The following is a 19,122-nucleotide window of genomic DNA, read 5'->3' as shown; positions in this document are numbered from 1 at the left end:
TAATATAAAAACTGTATTAACCACCCTTAAATCACTGGCAAAGTGGTATAAAAAAGGGTCACCTTCAATTATTATTTCAATTTCAGTCTCTCTAAAAATAGATTGTTTATTTATTAGGCTGAAATGTTTGAGCTTGTGTGGTGGTATGTTTGAAGTTGGAACTCTGGCTCTCACATATACTCTTTTTCTCACTCTGTGCTGATGATGAGGGGCTTCTTTTCTGTGAAGTGTGCTGAACACGGCATGTTTCATTGTTTCAGCGTAATCCTCACAGACTCAGCGCCAGGGTATAAGAGCTGGGAGCACGGTCAGACGCAAACACTCTCAGAGTGAACCCTGGGTACGGACACACACACTCACTGAACACAGGTAAGAAGAATATCCACTCACACATACACATTCAACTATAACCTAACAGCTTGGAGAGTATAATGATTTGCATTACCATAATCAACACCAACACACTTCCCTTTGTCCCTACCACTTTTATTTCCCCCAAAGACCCCTATGTTTTATATAGTTTTTTGTCTTTTTCATTTCCTAAAACACTTCATCCCTATCTTCCATCAAATATTTTAGTGGTCAGCCCTGACATTTCTTTAAATTTCATTTCTCTAAATCTCATTTTTTTCTCTCTCATTTCTGAGCTATATAACATTTATATGAATATTCCTTGTTTTACTTCTCTGTCATTAATTTTACCCCAGGCGCCATGTCTTCCAGTGGAGAAAAAAAGACTGCCTCCCAGACCGACGGCAAGGCAGCTCAGAGCAAGAAGTCTGAGATGGGCATGATGTCCTACAAGGTAAGGCTTTCAGATAAGCATACACATGTGAATGTCTGCTTGGACATCGATTTATAAAATGATAATAATAGGTTTCTCTCTTTCCATTAGATGTATGTGTTCGACCAGGAGAACTTCCAGGGACGCATGATTGAGATTAACGCTGAGTGCATGAATGTTTGTGAAATGGGCATGGAAAGAGTTCGCTCACTACGTGTGGAGTGTGGCCCGTAAGCATCTCTGCATCTATATTAAACATGCATGATTTAGAAACAATAACATATCTCACTCACCTCTTTATGCGCTCTCTGCAGTTTTGTGGGCTTTGAGCAGATGAACTTCTGTGGTGAGATGTACATCCTGGAGAAGGGTGAGTATCCTCGTTGGGATTCTTGGAGCAACTGCCAGAAGAACGACTACCTGCTTTCCTTCAGACCCGTCAGAATGGTGTGTAAATGCTCTCACAACTTTAGGCCCATTACTTGAATGCTTTCACAATGCGTTTATTGCATTTTCTCCTGCAGGACCCTGAGAAGCACAAGATCTGCCTGTATGAGGTGGGCGAGTACAAGGGCCGCAAGATGGAGATCATGGATGATGACGTTCCTAGTCTGTTCTCTTACGGATTCACCGACAGAGTTGGCAGTATCATGGTCAGCTGTGGAACGTAAGTGCACAGTATCTTTAGCCCCTGATGCTTCATTTGATGAAACCTCTGTGCATTTGTGGTGATCCCAAAAACTTGTCAGTACTGACAAACATGGCTGTCAAGAACTTATTAAACTGTAAACTAGAAGCAATACTTAAAAGAGATAATATAGATAGATATAACATTGCACAACAAGATGCTTAAATGCATAATTGAGATACTATTTTGAAAGTTTTAATGTTTTAGTCTTTTTTGTCATTTTTATTAGTTTTTTATGTCTAGTTTTTATTAATTTTTTATTTCATCTATTATTTATTTCATCTAGTTATTTTAGTACATCAGGTTACTAAATGAAAAAGAGTAATTTTGTCTTGGCAACTAGCCGAAATAATATAATTATACTGTAAAAGTATTTTTTTTTATTTATGAAAATCTTATTTTAATCAATTTTGTGTATGATAATAACCCTGATTTAAATATATAAATGAGTTTACGTAGTGTATTATCAAGGGTGTGCAAACTAAAAAAAGCAACATAAAAGTATTTTATTTATTTTTTATTCAATGTTTTTTTATGGTTTTAGCTTATATTTATAGTATCCATTTTCATTTTAGTTAATATAAAAAAATATATAATGTATATCATTGCTCTTTTGTTGTTTATGATTACTTCCATTGTCCTGATTTGTAAGTCGTTTTGGATAAAAGCGTCTGCTAAATGACTAAATGTCTAAATGTAGTTAAAGTTTTCGTAATTTAATTGTGTTTTGTCATTTTAATTATTATTTTTTTTAATGTCTAAAAGTCTTTATTAATTTTATTTTAGTACTAACTAAATTAAAAAGAAAAATTTCGCCTTTGAAACTAGCTGAAATAAAATAACTTTAAATTTGAATAACCCTGTTTTTAGTTTATAATTGAGCTTATGCATAGTACAATATCAAGGGTGCACAAACTAGCCTCTTTGTTTTCTTCAGCTGGGTGGGCTATCAGTACCCTGGATACCGTGGCAGCCAGTTCCTGCTGGAGAAGGGTGAATACAGACACTTTAACGAGTATGGCGCCCGTTGCCCTCAGTTTCAGTCTGTAAGGCGTATCCGTGACATGCAGTGGCACCCACACGGCTGTTACACCATGGCCAGCAAGTGAGGCCCAGACCAGGAGAGGAAGAGGAGAGGTGGAGCAGAGGGAGAGGGGCACAAGAGGAAGGAGAGGAGGAGAGACATCTGAGAGGCTGCATGTTCCCTGTGTTGCTGTTATGAAGGGGCAGATGTTTTCGGGGGGACAGACTCCCTGGCTCACATTGCAGTCTGTGTCTGTCGAGCTGTTAAAGCCCAGCGGTGCTGTGATTCTCCCAGGCCTCTGGGTGTCTCTGTTTGGGACGGAGACACCAATAAAAACACTTCCCTCTTCCTACCTAGTTCCTCTCCTCTCTTTCTCTCCTGCATGGCTTCTTTTTTTTTCATCATTTATTAAATTTTTTTGTCATCTGTTCTTTCCCCGGCTCACATCCCCCTTTCCCCAGGAGGATGGAAAGAGAGAGGGAGAGATAAAGGGATGAGGAGAGGAAAGCTCCTATAAATCTCCCTTTGCCTGCTGTACAGAATCCTGGTCATCTTTTGAATAAAATGCTAAAAGCTTGATACCAAACTTTTGTCTTCGTGAATCTGTCATATAATCGTGGCTGTCAATATAAATCATGAGACTCACAATGAAACTTGCAGTAATAGGAAGAGAAATATGGTGCATTTGTGAAATATAATTTCAGTTTACATGTTTACATAATAACAAAAGATGATGATTGTAACATGATTGTAAAGCACACTGTGCAGAAGAAAAAAATCCCTACTTTCTCTCTGTTCTTATGTGCGTTCATAAATTGTATTAATTTGTATGTGTTATATTTGGCAGTTGGCATAAGACGTTATATTACTAATAACAGTGGTATATGAGAAGTTTAATATCACAGAAAAAAAGTAAAATACTGTATGCCTTTTTCAAAGCTGCTGTGTCTAAAAAGGTGGCATGCTATTTAGATCATGGAGCCACCGGTGGACCCCGTTCATTACTGCATCTAACTGATATAAATATATACTGGAATAGACTGAGGGGAAAATAACGTTTTTGAATTAGTGTTCCCATGAACAGCATGTGAGCTGAATGTTGGCGGTATATCCGTGCATCCATCTGGACTGCTCTGAGTTTACATCACTGATCTATATAGGCTAAATATAACAAATAAAAGTTCATTTGTTTAAATAAATAGGCCTATAGGCGAATAAAACCGCAGTAACACTATTGATGTAGCATGGTCAAAAAATATTAAATCTGTTAGTCTCTGCTAGTCATCACTGGGCATTTTTTAGTTTAGTATAGTCTTCGATATAATAAAGTTTATCACTGTCTGACATTATTCTGAAAATGTTCCTGGAAAGACATGCACGTGATACCACCCTGTCATCAGTTTGAACGGCCAAATCACAGTTGTGATGGCTAAAGAGAGAGAAAAGTAGCCTATACATACTGTAGGCTATTTTACAGAGTGCCTTCTATAGGCTTTCCTCTAATTAGAAACAACGTTTTAAGGACGCTCATGTTGTGAGCTTAAAATAGCTTACATACGTACACCCATGTAGTTCTTTTAAATACACTGAAAACAAGTGCACTTCTGTCATCAAGCAGGAGGCCTCACATTACAACTCGACTCTACATGAAAGACACGTCAGACCATCAAACGTCCAAGGGACCAATGCTGTAAGTGTGCACAAACAAAGAAAACTGAAAAAAGAAAAAGTCTGTCAGTGCAATTCAACAATCCTTCAGTCAGACGATACCAAAGAAGTAAACTGGACACGTCAAATTACCATATCTGAAAGACCAAAAAAAAAAAGTTCTCATGGGTATTGTAATTTTCAAGAAAACGAGGCATAAACAAGTAATTAACAAACTACTGTATTCCAAAGGTTTTTATTAAAAAACACACACACTTTACAAATTCAATACACTCGTAATCAGACAAATATATTTTTGAAACAGTACATTTACAACATTACTCTATTGAAATGAGACACTGCTCTTTTGCTCAATAATTCTTATTTAATAAATAAAATGAATTTTTTTATTTTTTTTTTTACAAATTGTATCTCTTGTGGCATAGGCTATCGAAGACATTCCGATTGCCGCACCATATGTCCCTCTTAGAGTCTCATAATGAAAATAAAGTCTCTCTGTGTGGCTTTCGTCAGCGTGACATCATCCTCACAAACTCTGAAAAATTGAGTGAGGAAGAACAAAACAAAAAAGTAAACAGTAGTTTACAGTAGTTGGAGCAAGTTATTTTATTACTTTACCTTCAAAATCAACAAGTCCGTCCCCGTTGAGGTCAGCATCACGAAGTATATCGTCAATATCCCTGGAATTTAGCTGCTCCCCCATCAGCTTCTTCATGGCTTCTCTCAGTTCTGTGATGCTGATTTGCCCATCTCCATTAGAGTCAAACTGCACAGCAGTAAATTGTCAGTAAGGCCACTGACGGCTGCAATCAGCACAGTGGTACATGTAAGTGTGTGTGTTTACCTCTTTAAAGGCATCTCTCAGCTCCTTGACTCCAATCATGTCTGCTGTCTCTGCCAGCATTTTGGGGCCCATGAGCTCCACAAAGTCTTCAAAGTCAATTTTACCCCCACCTAAAAAATACAATACAGGAATATATGACTTCAAATATATATTTTTTTCTCTTTAATGAAATACAAATGTTTAATATCCATTATCAAAATTTTACATTTTAAAAATCCCATATTTTAAACATGGTCTCAGTGTTTAAACTATAACACAATACGATAATGTTTGGATGAAGGGACACAGATCATAAATGCTCTCTGAAGGATGATGTAACTCACTTATTTGTTGACTCAGTTCAATGAGTTCCATCTCTGTTGGCATGTATCCCATCGTCCGCATGCATTCACCCAGGTCCCTGCAGTTGATGTAGCCCTTGTTCCTATCAAACTCCTTAAAGGCTTCTCTTAGTTCTGCATGAACACAAGGATGGAGGTGATGAAATGCATGAACAGGTTGTTTTCCAATCTGACTCTTATGTGAGGTGTGTGGTTTCTGTGAATACCTTCTATCTCTTCTGGCCGCAGTTCCCTATCCTGTTAAATGAAGACATAAGAAAGATGTTAATCATAGATGCATTTGAAGACATGTCTACGGTGGCCGAGAGAGCTCAACGCGCTGCAATTTAAGAAAACAGTTGCAGTTGCAACTGTTGACAACACGCAACAAGTTGCAGTGTGTTGAACTTATTCGGCAACCGTACATGTCTCTATTTGACATTATCTCAGAATCTGAATCATCAAATAGACTCAAACAAAACGCATGGGTGTGGATGTGCATATGAGAAAGTTTGGCAAAATGCGTATTTGAGGACTAGTAATGTAGTGAAATGGGTAGTCACTAGATTACACTGTGAAAGTTGTCTTGCAACAGCTAAAAGATAAGGAGATTTGGGGGTTTAACTTGAACGCAGGAGAACCCAGAGAAAGACGCAACACATTGTGATGAGAGCGGATGGGGTTAAATATAGTGCCATACATGATTCTCTTTTCCATTTACAGCTTTGTGTACAATACCCAATACCTTATAGCACACACACACACACACACATTCGTATAAACCGGAGGATTACATATGCCACAAATCCAGTGCTAAATCCTTTAGTTAACTGAGTATCCTCACATGTCTTTTTAATACAAAGCATTGTTAAAATGTATCATTCATCTCAACAAGAGACATTTTTATGGATAAAATCATATATTTATATATAAATATTACATAAAATATCAGTGTTGAAAAGAGTTGTGCTGCTTAATTTTTAATTCATATAGATATACTTTTTTGTAAGAATAAAATGTCAAAATATGGGTGAAATAATATTATGTTGTCATTCATTCAGCATAACAGATATGTTTATGTAAAAATGAAGGAGCCCCTCAGATTTGAGGACCAGAAGCAACTGTGTATCTATGAATGTATGTATTTATATGTGACTCTGAAGACTGGAATAATTCCTGCTGAAAATTTCCTGACCTTGGTTAGTATAAGAGATAAAATCATACTTTTCCCCAACTACTGAGTGGTAGCTTAGTTGTATTGCAGCCAATAGGCTTTAACAACAAACCTGCAAACAGCTTTTTTTAACCACTTTGAGGTTGCATAAAGAATTGTATTTCTTTCAACTATCCGCATGATCTTTTACAACACACTAGAAGAGAGAGTGAAATGTGGATGATTCACAATGATAATGAGAAAACTGCTGAAATAGCTCAGATGATCTTTTGGATGAATGCAAGGGGAGAATGTAGATGCTAAAAACTGTGTTTTCAATTTTTCAAAGTACATACGAGCTGTGACTTTGCGAAGCCCTGTCTTAGGAAGATGCATGCTGGTCCAACGATGTTATGCAGCATGGTGCAGTTTTGGACTAGTGCATTCAGAGGCCCCTTAAACTCAGAAGTTACTTCATTTTCTCCATCTGCTGCTCCGAGTGGGCAGGGCCCTGGCACCACTGGCCCAACCCCTTTACCCTCTGCCACACCCTTAGAGTGGGGCCACATTTTACTTGAGACATAGTCTAATTAAGCACAGTTTAGTCAATTTGTTTGTCACGTCCTTAAACTACTGAAGTATTATAATTTTACTGAAATAGTGATTACTATCTTTACAATATATCTAAGTTTTGAAGTATGCTTCCTCTCCCACTCATTTCAATAATATAATTAACACAAACACACAGTTCCCTGATATATAGGCCCTGACCTTTAAATATGTTTATCTTACCTTCTTCATTTTGCTTTTCATTGATGGTTTAGTGCAATTTCCCATGCTTTAGTCCTCAGTGAAGATTCCCACCTCTCCTCTTCTGCCCTTTTTATGTAATTAATTTATCGAGTGGACTGACAATACAACACTCACCTGCTTCCAGATTAAGCTACTTAAAGTTCACATTGTTTAGTTTCTAAAAACTAATGTATCTATAAATCTTTACATTCTTTCTCATCTCAGACCCTTCTCTTATAACTATCAGACAAAGCAAAATACAAATAACACTAATGTTTCATATTTTTACCTATTCGTGTCATCTTCATATCTTGCTTAATCAATCTCTACGTCTCTCCCTCTCTTCCCTATCCACTCACTTTCCTAACAGATAGCGGTCCTTGCGAAGGATTTCATTTGCAAGCTAAAAGAGAGGGATGCAGAGTAGGAGGGGGCGGTAAGGGAGGGTGAGAATTAGACGAGAAGATGAGAAGCTTTTTTAATCCACTTCTCTATTTCAGATTAAAGTCAGAGAGCCATGGGATGATGTACAGAGAGTGAGAAAAAGAGAACAAGGATATTCGAGGAGAAGCAAACAAGTGCAAGAAAGAGCAGTGGTCGATTAATCTGCGACATTTATTCATTTTGCTAATATTTTTCAGTGACTAATATTTTTCTTTTTCAGAGAGTTTGAAGTACATATTGTGCAAAATAAGTGTGCATTTAATTCACAATGTATTGCTAAGCATTGAAATAACATTAAATTATAACATTTAAAAAATTATGTTGTATATATGCTTTGATGTGGCAAAATAATGATGACATTATTTTAAACAAAGAAAACAAAGAAAATTCTCTTATCAAATAATATTGTGTGACTGTTCATACAGACTCCCTTTGTGTTGATATGTTCCAGCACAAGATGCTAATCTCAAAATCAGGCTTTTTTTCACCATTATTAGAGCAAAACAAAGACAAACCAAATACTAAGACATTCTGAAACTCACGTTAATTTTTTCAGCAGAACAATTTATTTAAATTTTTGTAGTATAAATTGCGTTAATTTTTCTTAGTTGTCTCAGATATTACAGGTAGGCCATTAAGAAAGTGTTCTTAGCTTCTTAGTAAAATTATTATGACGAAGATTACAGAGAAATAGGAATGAAGAATACAGGAGGTTTAAAAAAAGAAATTGATTATGTCTTTTCATTACTGAGGTTGAAGTTGTGTGCACGTGTGATAATCCTGGACTAATCAGAACACACCTTTGGGCAGATGAACAGAGAACCGCTCTTTAATCCGCACTCATATTTTAGTAAATCCCAGTGACATTGCCCTGCGTTTCCAGCCTGTCAGAACTATAATCTACTCTAATCCACACACATACATGTTCAAGTATTAAAATGTTTTTCTGTGCCAACATTATGGTTTGCTGTTTTTAAAAAAGATCAACAAATAGATTAACGCTATTATTTATTGTATAATAATAACCATCATGATGCAAGTGTGGTGTGTATGAGGAGGAATTTGTTTAACTCTGCATTTTTGGGCCAACATGACAGATTAGAATCAAATCAGACGAGGTCACTCTATGAGCAGCAGAGCATTGTGTTCACAGTGTGTGTAGTGACAGAGAGACATGTCAGGACAATTTGGTTTGTTTTAGATCAAGGGTCTTAAAAGTAGTGGCCACTAGGAGGTACTGTCAGTCAGCAAAAAAAAATTTAAATATTATTTTATTTTAATAAAATAATAAAACCCGTTTTTATATATTTTATATATTTAATTTGGCAAACAATAAGTTGCATTTATAACACACATCACAAATGGGTCTTTACATGTACATGAAAATCTAAATATGAATTTATGTTTTAGAAAGTGGATGTCTCGCTATCATCTTTTTGGGGGGTCCATGGCATCAAATAGTTTCAAAGCTCCTTTCCTAAACTACTATCATTAAAGCTGTGTTAATAGCATGGTTATATATAAAAAAAGAAAAAACACCTTCATTTGTTGCCACATTTCAACTAGCCCGAGATGATAAAAAAATCCTAGCTATCAACCTCTCTGTAGTTTGAGAGTCTTGTTTTTGTTGTCTGACATATGTGTAGTGGGGACTTAATTTATTATTAAATCGATTTCGGTGGAGGGTAACATATCCAGTTCAAATCTCCAGCTTTATTCACTGACTTAAAGATAACCAGATATCAGACTAGTCAAACTAAACTATGTGTTAACTCTTATATCAAACAATACCCATTCTCAGGTGACTAATGGATAACTAATGGATAGAGTTTCAGTGAATGCTCTAATGATAATTACCGTGCAAATGTTCATTTTTAATACAATATAACCTATAATAATTCATTTTTTTATTTGTACTTTTGATTTCATGTAGGTATAAGCAATAAAAGATGTTAATACACAGCTTAGGCAATGACTCAGTGAATGCATCATACTAAATTAGTGTGTAGCTATCTATGTCTCCAAGCAAATTAAATAATTATGACAATACAAGCAATGATCCCTCTTCCAGAAAGGTGAGTGGGCAAGATTGGGTTTCTAGTGTGCTCACTGCTGGTGATTCAAGCTCAATATCAAGTGATTAGCACTGGATGCAAGTGTAGGAATGCAACACCACAAGGCTAAGATCAGGTCATGAGCCGATGAACCACAAAAGGACAGATGTGCTTGTTAGGACAGCTCCTTAACCTGTTATCTCATGCCTGAAAGTCACCTAACCACCTATCTGCTAATGAAGTTAAGTCCCTCTGGGACACCCAGAACATTAACATCATATATTTAAAAAGCATATACTGTAGAAAAAAATCATATACTGTTTTCCCAGGCAAACAAAAAAATTTACTTCATTTGTTAACATCTAAATTAACTGGTTTCATTCAATAAAAAATATGACTGAATAGTAAACTAAATTATAGTATCATTAAGACTGAAATATGAAATAAAATTAAATAACCAAAACATGTAAACAAAAGATAGAAATGCTGTAACTAACTGAAGAAAGTATAACTAAAACTCCAGTAAGTTTAACTTAAAATTTTTTTTTTAAAAATTACTAAATGACTAAAATAAAACTTATATAACACTAATAACACTAAAATAGCACTGTTTACTTAATCAGCCTGACTTTGCTCCAGTGAAATTATTTTAAATGATAGTTTGACTTGGAAAACATCAGTTAAACTACACCTAGATAACACGATGCTGTATTTTTAAAAACATTTGTACATTGCATTCACAATTAGAATCATCCAAGCGTACCATACAGGTGAAATTTACAGCTAAAAGGAGGTTGTGTTTTCTCTGTTGCGTCTCCACAATGCAGTACACATTAGACTTTCATCCAGTGTTGAGTGTTTTAAATATTTGATGAAAACATATTTTTTCTCTGGCTTTTGCATCAATGTAATTTTATTAACCAGGGTGTTCTCTTGTTAGTTTAAAACGATTAGATCGTTTTATGTTTTTAGACTGTCCAGCACTTTGGTCAGCAGCTGCAGTTTTAAATGCACTTTAGAAATAAAAAATGCCTTGCCTTGCCTTGCCTAGTAATATATCATGATGGATATGATACCATTTAATCAAAATAAATGTTGGGTCTGACTCTGAGCTTCCAGAATTTCAAGTTTGTGATCAACAGTTCCTCTTACAGTGAGTGTCACTTAGAATAGAAAAGAAATGAGTTGGCGGAGCTCAACAAGGGATCGTCCGTTTCATGTATCAACAAAGTTACCTAACAGAGCAGGCACAAGGAATACCCATGAGACTAAAGACCTGCTATGGGCCTTCAGTAGTCTGATGTATACCACTCGAGTTCTATTAAGTATATAAGAAATTTTGGTTGTAATATCACAACAAAGAATGTGAAAAAAAGAAGGTCGTTTTGGATCACAGTGAGACAGCTATAGGTAGAAGGGCAGGAAATGGCAGCATCTTTATGTGATATGAATTGTGCCCAGCTTGTGTACTCTTACTTGGCCAAAAACAGAATCCACGATGGTTCTGAGGTCGAGTTCCTCCTTTTCCTTCGGTTCCCCAGTCTTAGCAGGCTCCTCCTCTTCTTCCTCCTCACCATCTCCACTTCTGCTGGGTGGATGGAGGGGCTGATTCTTTCTCTGTCCCATTTTAGGTCTTAAATTACTGTTAAATACCTCCACAACACCCATTTCAACTTGCTTCCTTTGTTTCTCCACCTTCTTCTTGATTGCGGCCTGGACCTGTCAGAAGACACAGGAGATCAGCCATCCTAAACCAAGCTGATGATTAATCAGCAACCGGGGACATTTACATTGCTAATTATAACAATAATTGCATGGGAGTGAAGGACACATAAGGTTTGATCGGAGTAGTGAAGAGTGAAATAAGAGTAGTCAAGATGGACACTTCTGACCTCTCGAAGTAGAACAGATAGTTCAAGACGTTATTGACACTCGCTGTGTTGCTGATAAACATGATATGTTGCTTTTATATGAAAACAAATATGATGTACAAGACGAGATAGTGTGACCAGCCCTTCAGCTAATCAAATTTGACTGTGATGTTGACGATAGAAAAAACATGCTTCACAACAAATCATTATACTAATCATCCAGTAAAATTACATATTAAACTTTAATCTTAACAGTTAAGCGTAATTACAGTCTAAATCTGCACTGCTAAAATAATGATTGTTTTCAAAAAGGTTTACTGAACAATGTCTTCTATTGGTTGGAGAAACAGATGGCCCCACCCCCAAATTTATGTCATTTTGCCAGACTGGTCAGAGCGCTAAAAAAAAAAATAATAACCCCGGGCCAATGCTCTGATGGTGTCAGAGTGTACACTTTTCATGGAAATCATTCTACCAATGGTTTAGGTATAATTGTTTGTGCATATTAACCTGGGATAAAGTAAAACATTACAAAAATGACTCACGTTGCCTTTTAAGCAGATTATATTAAGAAATTAATATTTTAAAGACAAATGTCTATAAAATGCAAATAGAAGCACATGCATACACATCCCATACCTGTTTGGCTGTTCTCTCCGGTGGAGCACTCATGCCGCTCGTACTATCTGCCCCTCCTGCTGATCCTTCTCGAATAATCATGAACATCCCTGCAACAATGGCACGCTCTCTCTTTCTCTTCCTCTTCTTTCTCTCTCTCTCTCTCTCTCTCTCACACACACACACAGTAAGACAACACCTTATTTACCCCTCCCAGTATGAGCCTATCTGAAGATTCTTCCGTGCAATTACAATTGTTACTCTCCTGTGAATTTTTCAGAACAGTTTTCAGTAACTCAAGCTGAATGAGGAAGACGTGGCAAATGTGGTAATTGTTCTTTAAAAACCAAAAGAAATCAATTTGAACCTCTTTCTGCTTTTTCACATCTTTCAGTCTATACTGATCCCTCTCTCTCTCTCTCTCTCTCTCTCTCTCTCTGTCAGATTCTAGCATCTGCTCCTCTCTACAAGTCCACAGAATGTCATCCTTCTCCCTGCCCATGTGTGTTTTATCCAGGAGGGCAAAGAAAGACTGAAGGATACCGTGTCTGCTTTTTGGCCTTCTAACATTCAGGAGGTGACACTCTATCCATCTGATACCTCTCTCCTTATCTTTCGTTTGCCCTTTTCTGTCTGAGATGCAGACTGTCTAAAGTGCATTGGATTGGTAAGATAAGGGGTTTCTGTATCAGCAGTAAAAAAGCAACAAAGGATATATGAAATCTCTCTCTAACACACACACACACACGCACAAACACACATTGTTTATGTGGTTTACGGGGGCTCTCCATAGGACAAATGGTTTTATACTGTACAAACTGTATTTTCTATTTCCTAAACCAAACCCTACCCATCACAGAAAAGTACTGGCATATTTTGAATATCCCATAAACCATGTATTCAAGCTCTCTCTCTCTCTCTCTCTCTCTCTCTCTCTCTCTCTCTCACACACACACACACACACAAACAACCTATACAATGTATCTGCTGTGCTTATAGAAATAGACTATCAGCTATTTTTAAAAGCTATTTTATTTATCTGTCACATTACCAAAAATTATGATGAAGATTAACAGAAAATTAAGACTTTGGAATCTATAAATTAAGTATTTAAACAAAAACAAAAAAAAAGCAAATAGGTGCTCTGAATCTCTGTGAAACTGCTTTGACACATTGTATAATGCGATATAGAAATAGAGGTGAATTGACTTGATTAAATTATTTTTACATTTATTTTAGTATTATTATTGTAGAACAAACATCAAAAATAATCCATGGTTGTTTGTGCAGTGATCTCTGTTTCAGTCATCCTGAAATCTAAACCTGGATCTGTTTTTATCTGATGCCACAACAATCAGCCTCTATTTCTTATGATTCTGTTACTGAAGTAATGTGGAAGCTTACTTTTAAACAAGCTTTCGACATGTCTAAGCAGAAACGTTTCATAGGTGAAAATTTCATTAAAGTTGCATACATGTGACTGAAATGTGTCTGACTGAAATGTTAATTTACACTAGAACCTTTAAATGCGTTTAACTTAAAATTCCTAAAATGCAATTAATTTGGGATTATGCCAGGTTATGTGGTGTGGCAGTAATAGGATTTATATATATATAAATCTGCAATCTAATTGCAGATTTGTATGGGACATAAACCATGGTGACCTCATTGCAGACAGTTTATATGCCCACATTTGTGGTCCCAGCCTTATTTAAACATTAATCTGATCGGATCAGTACATTGAAATGTATTTCCCAACACAACCACTCTGCTCAATTTACCTTAAACTTAATATTTAAGCAGATTCAATGATTATAGCATGAAATCTTTTCTCTTTCTGTCAACTCCACCTGATGTATAATTTATGGATAAAGAGCTACACTCAGCCAGGGAGGAAGAGAAAGCTCAGTAATGGAAAATGAAAGAGAAGTAAAAAACAGGAGTATTTGTACATCAGACATGATGAACACAGGGTGAGGGGAGAAGAGAGGATGCAATTTACTGACGACAATACCGAAATGTAAAACTGCAGGATTGAGTAACAACTCCTTCTGTATTTTACAAAGATATCTAATTGCAATCTATCAAATGTTAGGGAAAACATATGAGGAGAGAGGGATATAAAGGGAGAAATAGAGACTGAAAGGGTAGGGAAAGGGGTAATTGGATATAAATAACAAATAAGAGAAATTAGATCTTGTAAAGAAGACGGGATCTATTCCTTATTGATGATCAGTCATATTCAATGCCGTATGAGCACATTTTGTGCTGCTGCTAACCATATAATGTTTTCTGTTATAGGACCCTGCTATAATAATCTGTTTGATAAAGTTTATACTACAAATACTGTTGAAGCCTGCTATAAAGGATTTCATATAATTCATTTTTATCCATTTCTCTTATTGAAGACAACCATGCACATTTCATAAATAGAGTACAAAGACTTCAAGTACGTATCTGTCCCAAAAAACAAGATTTTAGTGTGTGCAACTCCAAAGCTCTTGACATTTTTTGGCAGTATGAAATGAAAATTATAAAATTTTATCATTTATAATGTGATGCACTGATATTGTATAATTAAAAAAATAATAATATTGAATTTTAATTGCTAATAATAATAATAATAATAATAATAATAATAATAATAATAATAGCAGTGTCCGACGGTTTGCATCAGGGCAGGACTGGGACACAATTTTAGGCCGGGAAATCTCACACTCATCCAGGCCACACAGAAGAAAAGGGGCCAAAATGGTACCTTTTGGGGGACAATTATCTAATTCTAATTAATTTCAGTTTTGTTCCTTTTATATGAAAATAAATAGGATGAACGACACTCAAAATGCTTGCTATTTGATTCTATTTGAAAGTTTATTTATCATCCATTTTTACCTTAATACAAGCATGTATTTTAGATTTTTATAGAAATATGACAATCACATTTCCCACACAGAGATCGTATTGTCATTGTGTTTGGGAAAATTCGTGCATAATTAAAATACATAATTACATGGAACCATATAAAAAATGTTTAAAAAAAAAACACACACAAACACAATACATTTTAGAAGAAAACGCAGCATCACAGTTATCTGAGCCAAAAAACATTAAGTGGTGTCTTCAGTCAGTCGTTTCCCATTATGCTTTTGGTCGCTCGACTGCATGAAATGACACATCCGCCTCGCCGTCGCGAGAGTTTTTTGGCGCACGTCGGTCGTAACTCGTAATCTTTCTGGCAGATTTTGCTCAAACCTAACGGTTGTTTAATTCATGTGTTATCAGTTCTGTTTTGTCATTGGTTATTGACTTGATAGTTCTCAGGTGCGTCTTGTTTGCTCATTAGTCTCATATAGCCCTCATGTTACCTTTGTCTGTGTAACCTCTGTTGGTAAATCCTTGTTCATGGTTTGAGACAAATCAAGTCTAGTCTTTGTGTTTGTGTGTGCGTGCGTGTGTGTGTGTGTGTGTGTGTGTGTGTGTGTGTGTTGTTTTTAATAAAATGCAAATGGGTTCTACTACAACTTGCCTTCAATGGCAAAAATAAAACTTTCGAAGCACTGTTTTATGTCCTTTTCATAGAAAGCACCATACACAGTTTCTTAAAGATATGACAAAAATAATAACAACTGATTGGATTATTTTCTTTTGTGTCATGTTCAGGGCTAGAGATTATATCTTGCCCCAGACATGCTTGACAGATGAACTGTCTCGTTTAGATGAATTAAACATCAGAGGGCAGTCCAACTCTCTCAAGATCACTTCTCCTGCTGATTCATTACTATGAGAGCAGTAAATGTGCTCATGTACTGCATGCTTTCTAGTTTTTGAGTTAATCTCTCTTGTTACAATTCAGATAATCCCTCTGTACAAAAACAGAGAAAAAAAGATTTTACTCAACACAGCTAGACATCGTTTCAAATATAGTGCAAAAGCTGGTGGATCTCTTTGTTCTCTCTTTTTTTTCTCTGCCATAGTATATTTTGATTATATGTTTCCCATGTTGCACTTTTATTGTCTACCTCATCCAGTAATATAAATTATTACACCAATATGTAATGCGGCTGCTGCACAAATGACCCTGGTTGTGGAGTAAACAAGCACTCTTATCTGAATGTTTTTCTGTTGGACTTGTGTAGGCCCAAGGTGTTTTTTCACTTTCTCTTCTGTTAAAAGCAGTTAAATTATTAGGCAGTGTCTTGTGCACAATGTGCAATTACACAAATAAAACAATGTTTTTTCCCCCTGATTTTTTATGTAGTGACAACTGAGACATGCTCTGGGTATATATTTTTCTTTCTTGGTTTTATTCCCTGATGTAATGTATGTTGCAAAGTGAATGAAAGTAAAAGTTTTACGCAAGTTCATTTCATTCTTACCGGAAAGAGTTCCATGTATTTATTTAAAATCAACACTTCTTTTATAAAGAATACTGCTTTCCCACATAATGCAGTGAAGCAGACCGTGCATAGAATGAATAATCGATTCTCGAAGCATCAATATCAACCGATTCAGCACCACCGCCATGGACAGCACCTGGTAACGTCGCAGTACTGTAGTAGTAACGTCCACATACTGTACATTATTGTTTCTCCACTATGCCCTGCCTTTCTGATTTTACAAAGCTCATCATTCTGATTGGCCAGCTATCCAGTGTGTTGTGATTGGCCGAATGCCTCAAGCGTGTGACGGAAATGTTACGCCCCTTGTCATGCTGTGATGCATGTTGCGGTCAGAACACCGGTGTCACAAGACAAAAACAATAAAACCAATTACAAAAGAGCCATTTGTTGCATTCAGTGGTGACATAATTACGGATTATAATGACTTGTACTGTTTTTTTATGCATTGTGTTGCATCGCTCCACGTAAATATAAAACTAACACAAATGTCTGCATTTGTGATCAGAGAAATGACAAACAACAAGCTCTACTCTACTCTACACTACTCAAAACTCGCATTTGAATCATCAGTGGCAAATCCTTTAAATTTGTAAAAGTACTTACAGACTGTGTTTCAGAACATCTGGCTTTGTAGTCTTCTCTCCCAGGATCAGTAAACAGTCCTCCATAAAATGTGCTGCTCACACCTGAATATTTGGGTTGAACAGTTCTGGAACAGTGTTGTAAATACAACTAACTACTGATTTCTAGTTGTGTCCTCTTTCGGAAACAAAGTATTTTCACTTTAACAACGAAACAGCATCTCCAAAACATGGCACCGGCGGCAACTGCGAGAACCAAAGTTACGCCTTCTGTCATTGCATGAATATTTGGGTGGTGTTATGCAAATCTTCCCACATCGTGACATAGACGTGTGGGGGCATGTTTAAACGAGGCGTTTTAGGAGGGCGAGGATGAATCTCTCTCATCTATTCATGGACAGCTTGTAACACTCCAAAGAGAATTATATAGAATTATAGAATATAGTTAGAAACACGCCTAGAACAGCTATACCTTTAGCTAAACATATACCTTTAGAGTCTTTGTAGTGAGCTAAGAGACAAACGCAGCACAAAACTGATGTAAAGAATTTGACTCCGTAGCTATATTTCCCTCTTAGTCTTTCTGAAGCATGGCATAAATGTGCCATAGCCTTAATACATTATCACCAATTCCGAAAGGAAAATAAAATGTATTTACGCTGGGCTCCAAAAGTCTAATATCAGTGAAAATGCTCAGTTTGTATTTTATTTAATACAAAAGATTTCATTACAAATTATTTTTATCAGAATAACCCAGTCAAAAGTCGAGTTGCAAAAATTCATTTACATGAATTTCAGAATATCCTAAAATTCAGTTTGTTTCAAAGGAAGAAGTACTCTTGACTAGATGCATGAACTCCAGGGCCCGTATTCATAAAGAATCCTCTCAGAAAACTCTTAATTTAGCTTAAAAACTTTTACGTAGGAGTCTTAGCTTAAGAGCGATTCGGAACCATAGACAGTAAAAGAAGATTTTTAGCACTTCCGTTTCTGACGCGCAGACTCAAACTAAGCTTGATGACATCAGCAACCTGTCTGACAGATGTAAATCTTCTAGTAGCTGTGCGTGAAAACTGCCATCGTTAATCTTGCAGAGACGGCGAGCTTGAGCGGGGAGTTCTTTGGCGTGAGTGAGCAGGATTAAGTATTCTGATTAATTATTTTGTATAGTATTTTAAAATGTAACGCCAGTACGCCATATTAAGTTTGCCTGCGAGCTTCTCCTCCTGTCTGTACGGTAATTTCTCTACTGTGCGACAGAGAGTCGAGTGGTTATGACGCAATCGTTAGCCTATTTTTACAAAAACTGTTTCTACGGGGCCATAATGTAACATAAAAGGTAATGGAGCCCTTTATACATTGTCGTGTATCATTAGAAATAAATAATGGACAAACGGAGTTTTTAAATGACTCAGATGTAAAGTTATTCGCTGTCAAAGTGACGCCAAAATGAATGGGAGTCAATTGGATGCTAACGCAAGTGAAATTCTGCTACAAGATGGCGGCACGCGGCCGACTTCAACTTCCTTCCCGCCTGTTTGGGACCAATCTGAGAGCAACTCTGAGTAAGGAAAAGACAAAAACTTTCATCTTAGTGAGGAGGCGGGGTTGACCCCGTTGCTATGCATGACACAATCTTTTGAAGACTGTGATTGGTTGGTTGTCCAAGAAGGAAAAAAAGAGTGATTTTAAGTATAGGGTCTACTCTAATTCTCACTTTGAATTTACATGCGTAATTTTTCCTATTTGACCGTTCTCTCTCTCACACACACACACACACACACAAACACACACACACACACACACATTATATGTGTGTATAAATCCTTTTTTTATTTACCATGCTTTTAATTTCCTATAAGGTATTTGATTGGCTTAGAA

General features: G+C 36.4%; 2 protein-coding genes across 3 annotated transcripts; one reads left to right on the top strand and one right to left on the bottom strand.

Annotated features, from left to right (window-relative positions):
- The first annotated feature begins 227 nt into the window (after positions 1-227).
- Positions 228-3,082, top strand: crybb1l1 (crystallin, beta B1, like 1). The gene is made up of 6 exons (XM_059522355.1): positions 228-369; positions 708-805; positions 896-1,014; positions 1,099-1,231; positions 1,309-1,451; positions 2,410-3,082. The coding sequence occupies exons 2-6, from the start codon at positions 713-715 to the stop codon at positions 2,579-2,581; spliced, it is 660 nt and encodes a 219-aa protein (XP_059378338.1). The 5' UTR covers positions 228-369; positions 708-712; the 3' UTR covers positions 2,582-3,082.
- A 1,325-nt stretch (positions 3,083-4,407) lies between these two features.
- LOC132114245 (calcium-binding protein 2-like) lies at positions 4,408-12,856 on the bottom strand. Of its 2 annotated transcripts, XM_059522352.1 has the most exons (7): positions 12,282-12,856; positions 11,248-11,490; positions 5,556-5,586; positions 5,332-5,463; positions 5,009-5,118; positions 4,783-4,930; positions 4,412-4,699 (listed from the first exon to the last, which is right to left on the bottom strand). In XM_059522352.1, exons 1-7 carry the CDS (start codon positions 12,366-12,368, stop codon positions 4,674-4,676), a joined length of 777 nt encoding a protein of 258 aa, XP_059378335.1. In that variant the 5' UTR covers positions 12,369-12,856; the 3' UTR covers positions 4,412-4,673. The 2 variants fall into 2 exon arrangements, with proteins under 2 accessions (XP_059378336.1, XP_059378335.1); XM_059522353.1 differs by lacking the exons at positions 11,248-11,490; positions 12,282-12,856 and adding an exon at positions 6,838-7,427 and having other exon boundaries at positions 4,408-4,699.
- Between the last annotated feature and the right edge of the window lie 6,266 nt (positions 12,857-19,122).

Source organism: Carassius carassius, chromosome 33 (genome assembly GCF_963082965.1).
Source record: "Carassius carassius chromosome 33, fCarCar2.1, whole genome shotgun sequence".
NCBI classification, from domain to species: Eukaryota; Metazoa; Chordata; class Actinopteri; order Cypriniformes; family Cyprinidae; genus Carassius; species Carassius carassius.
This window is presented reverse-complemented; position numbering and strand designations above follow the sequence as displayed.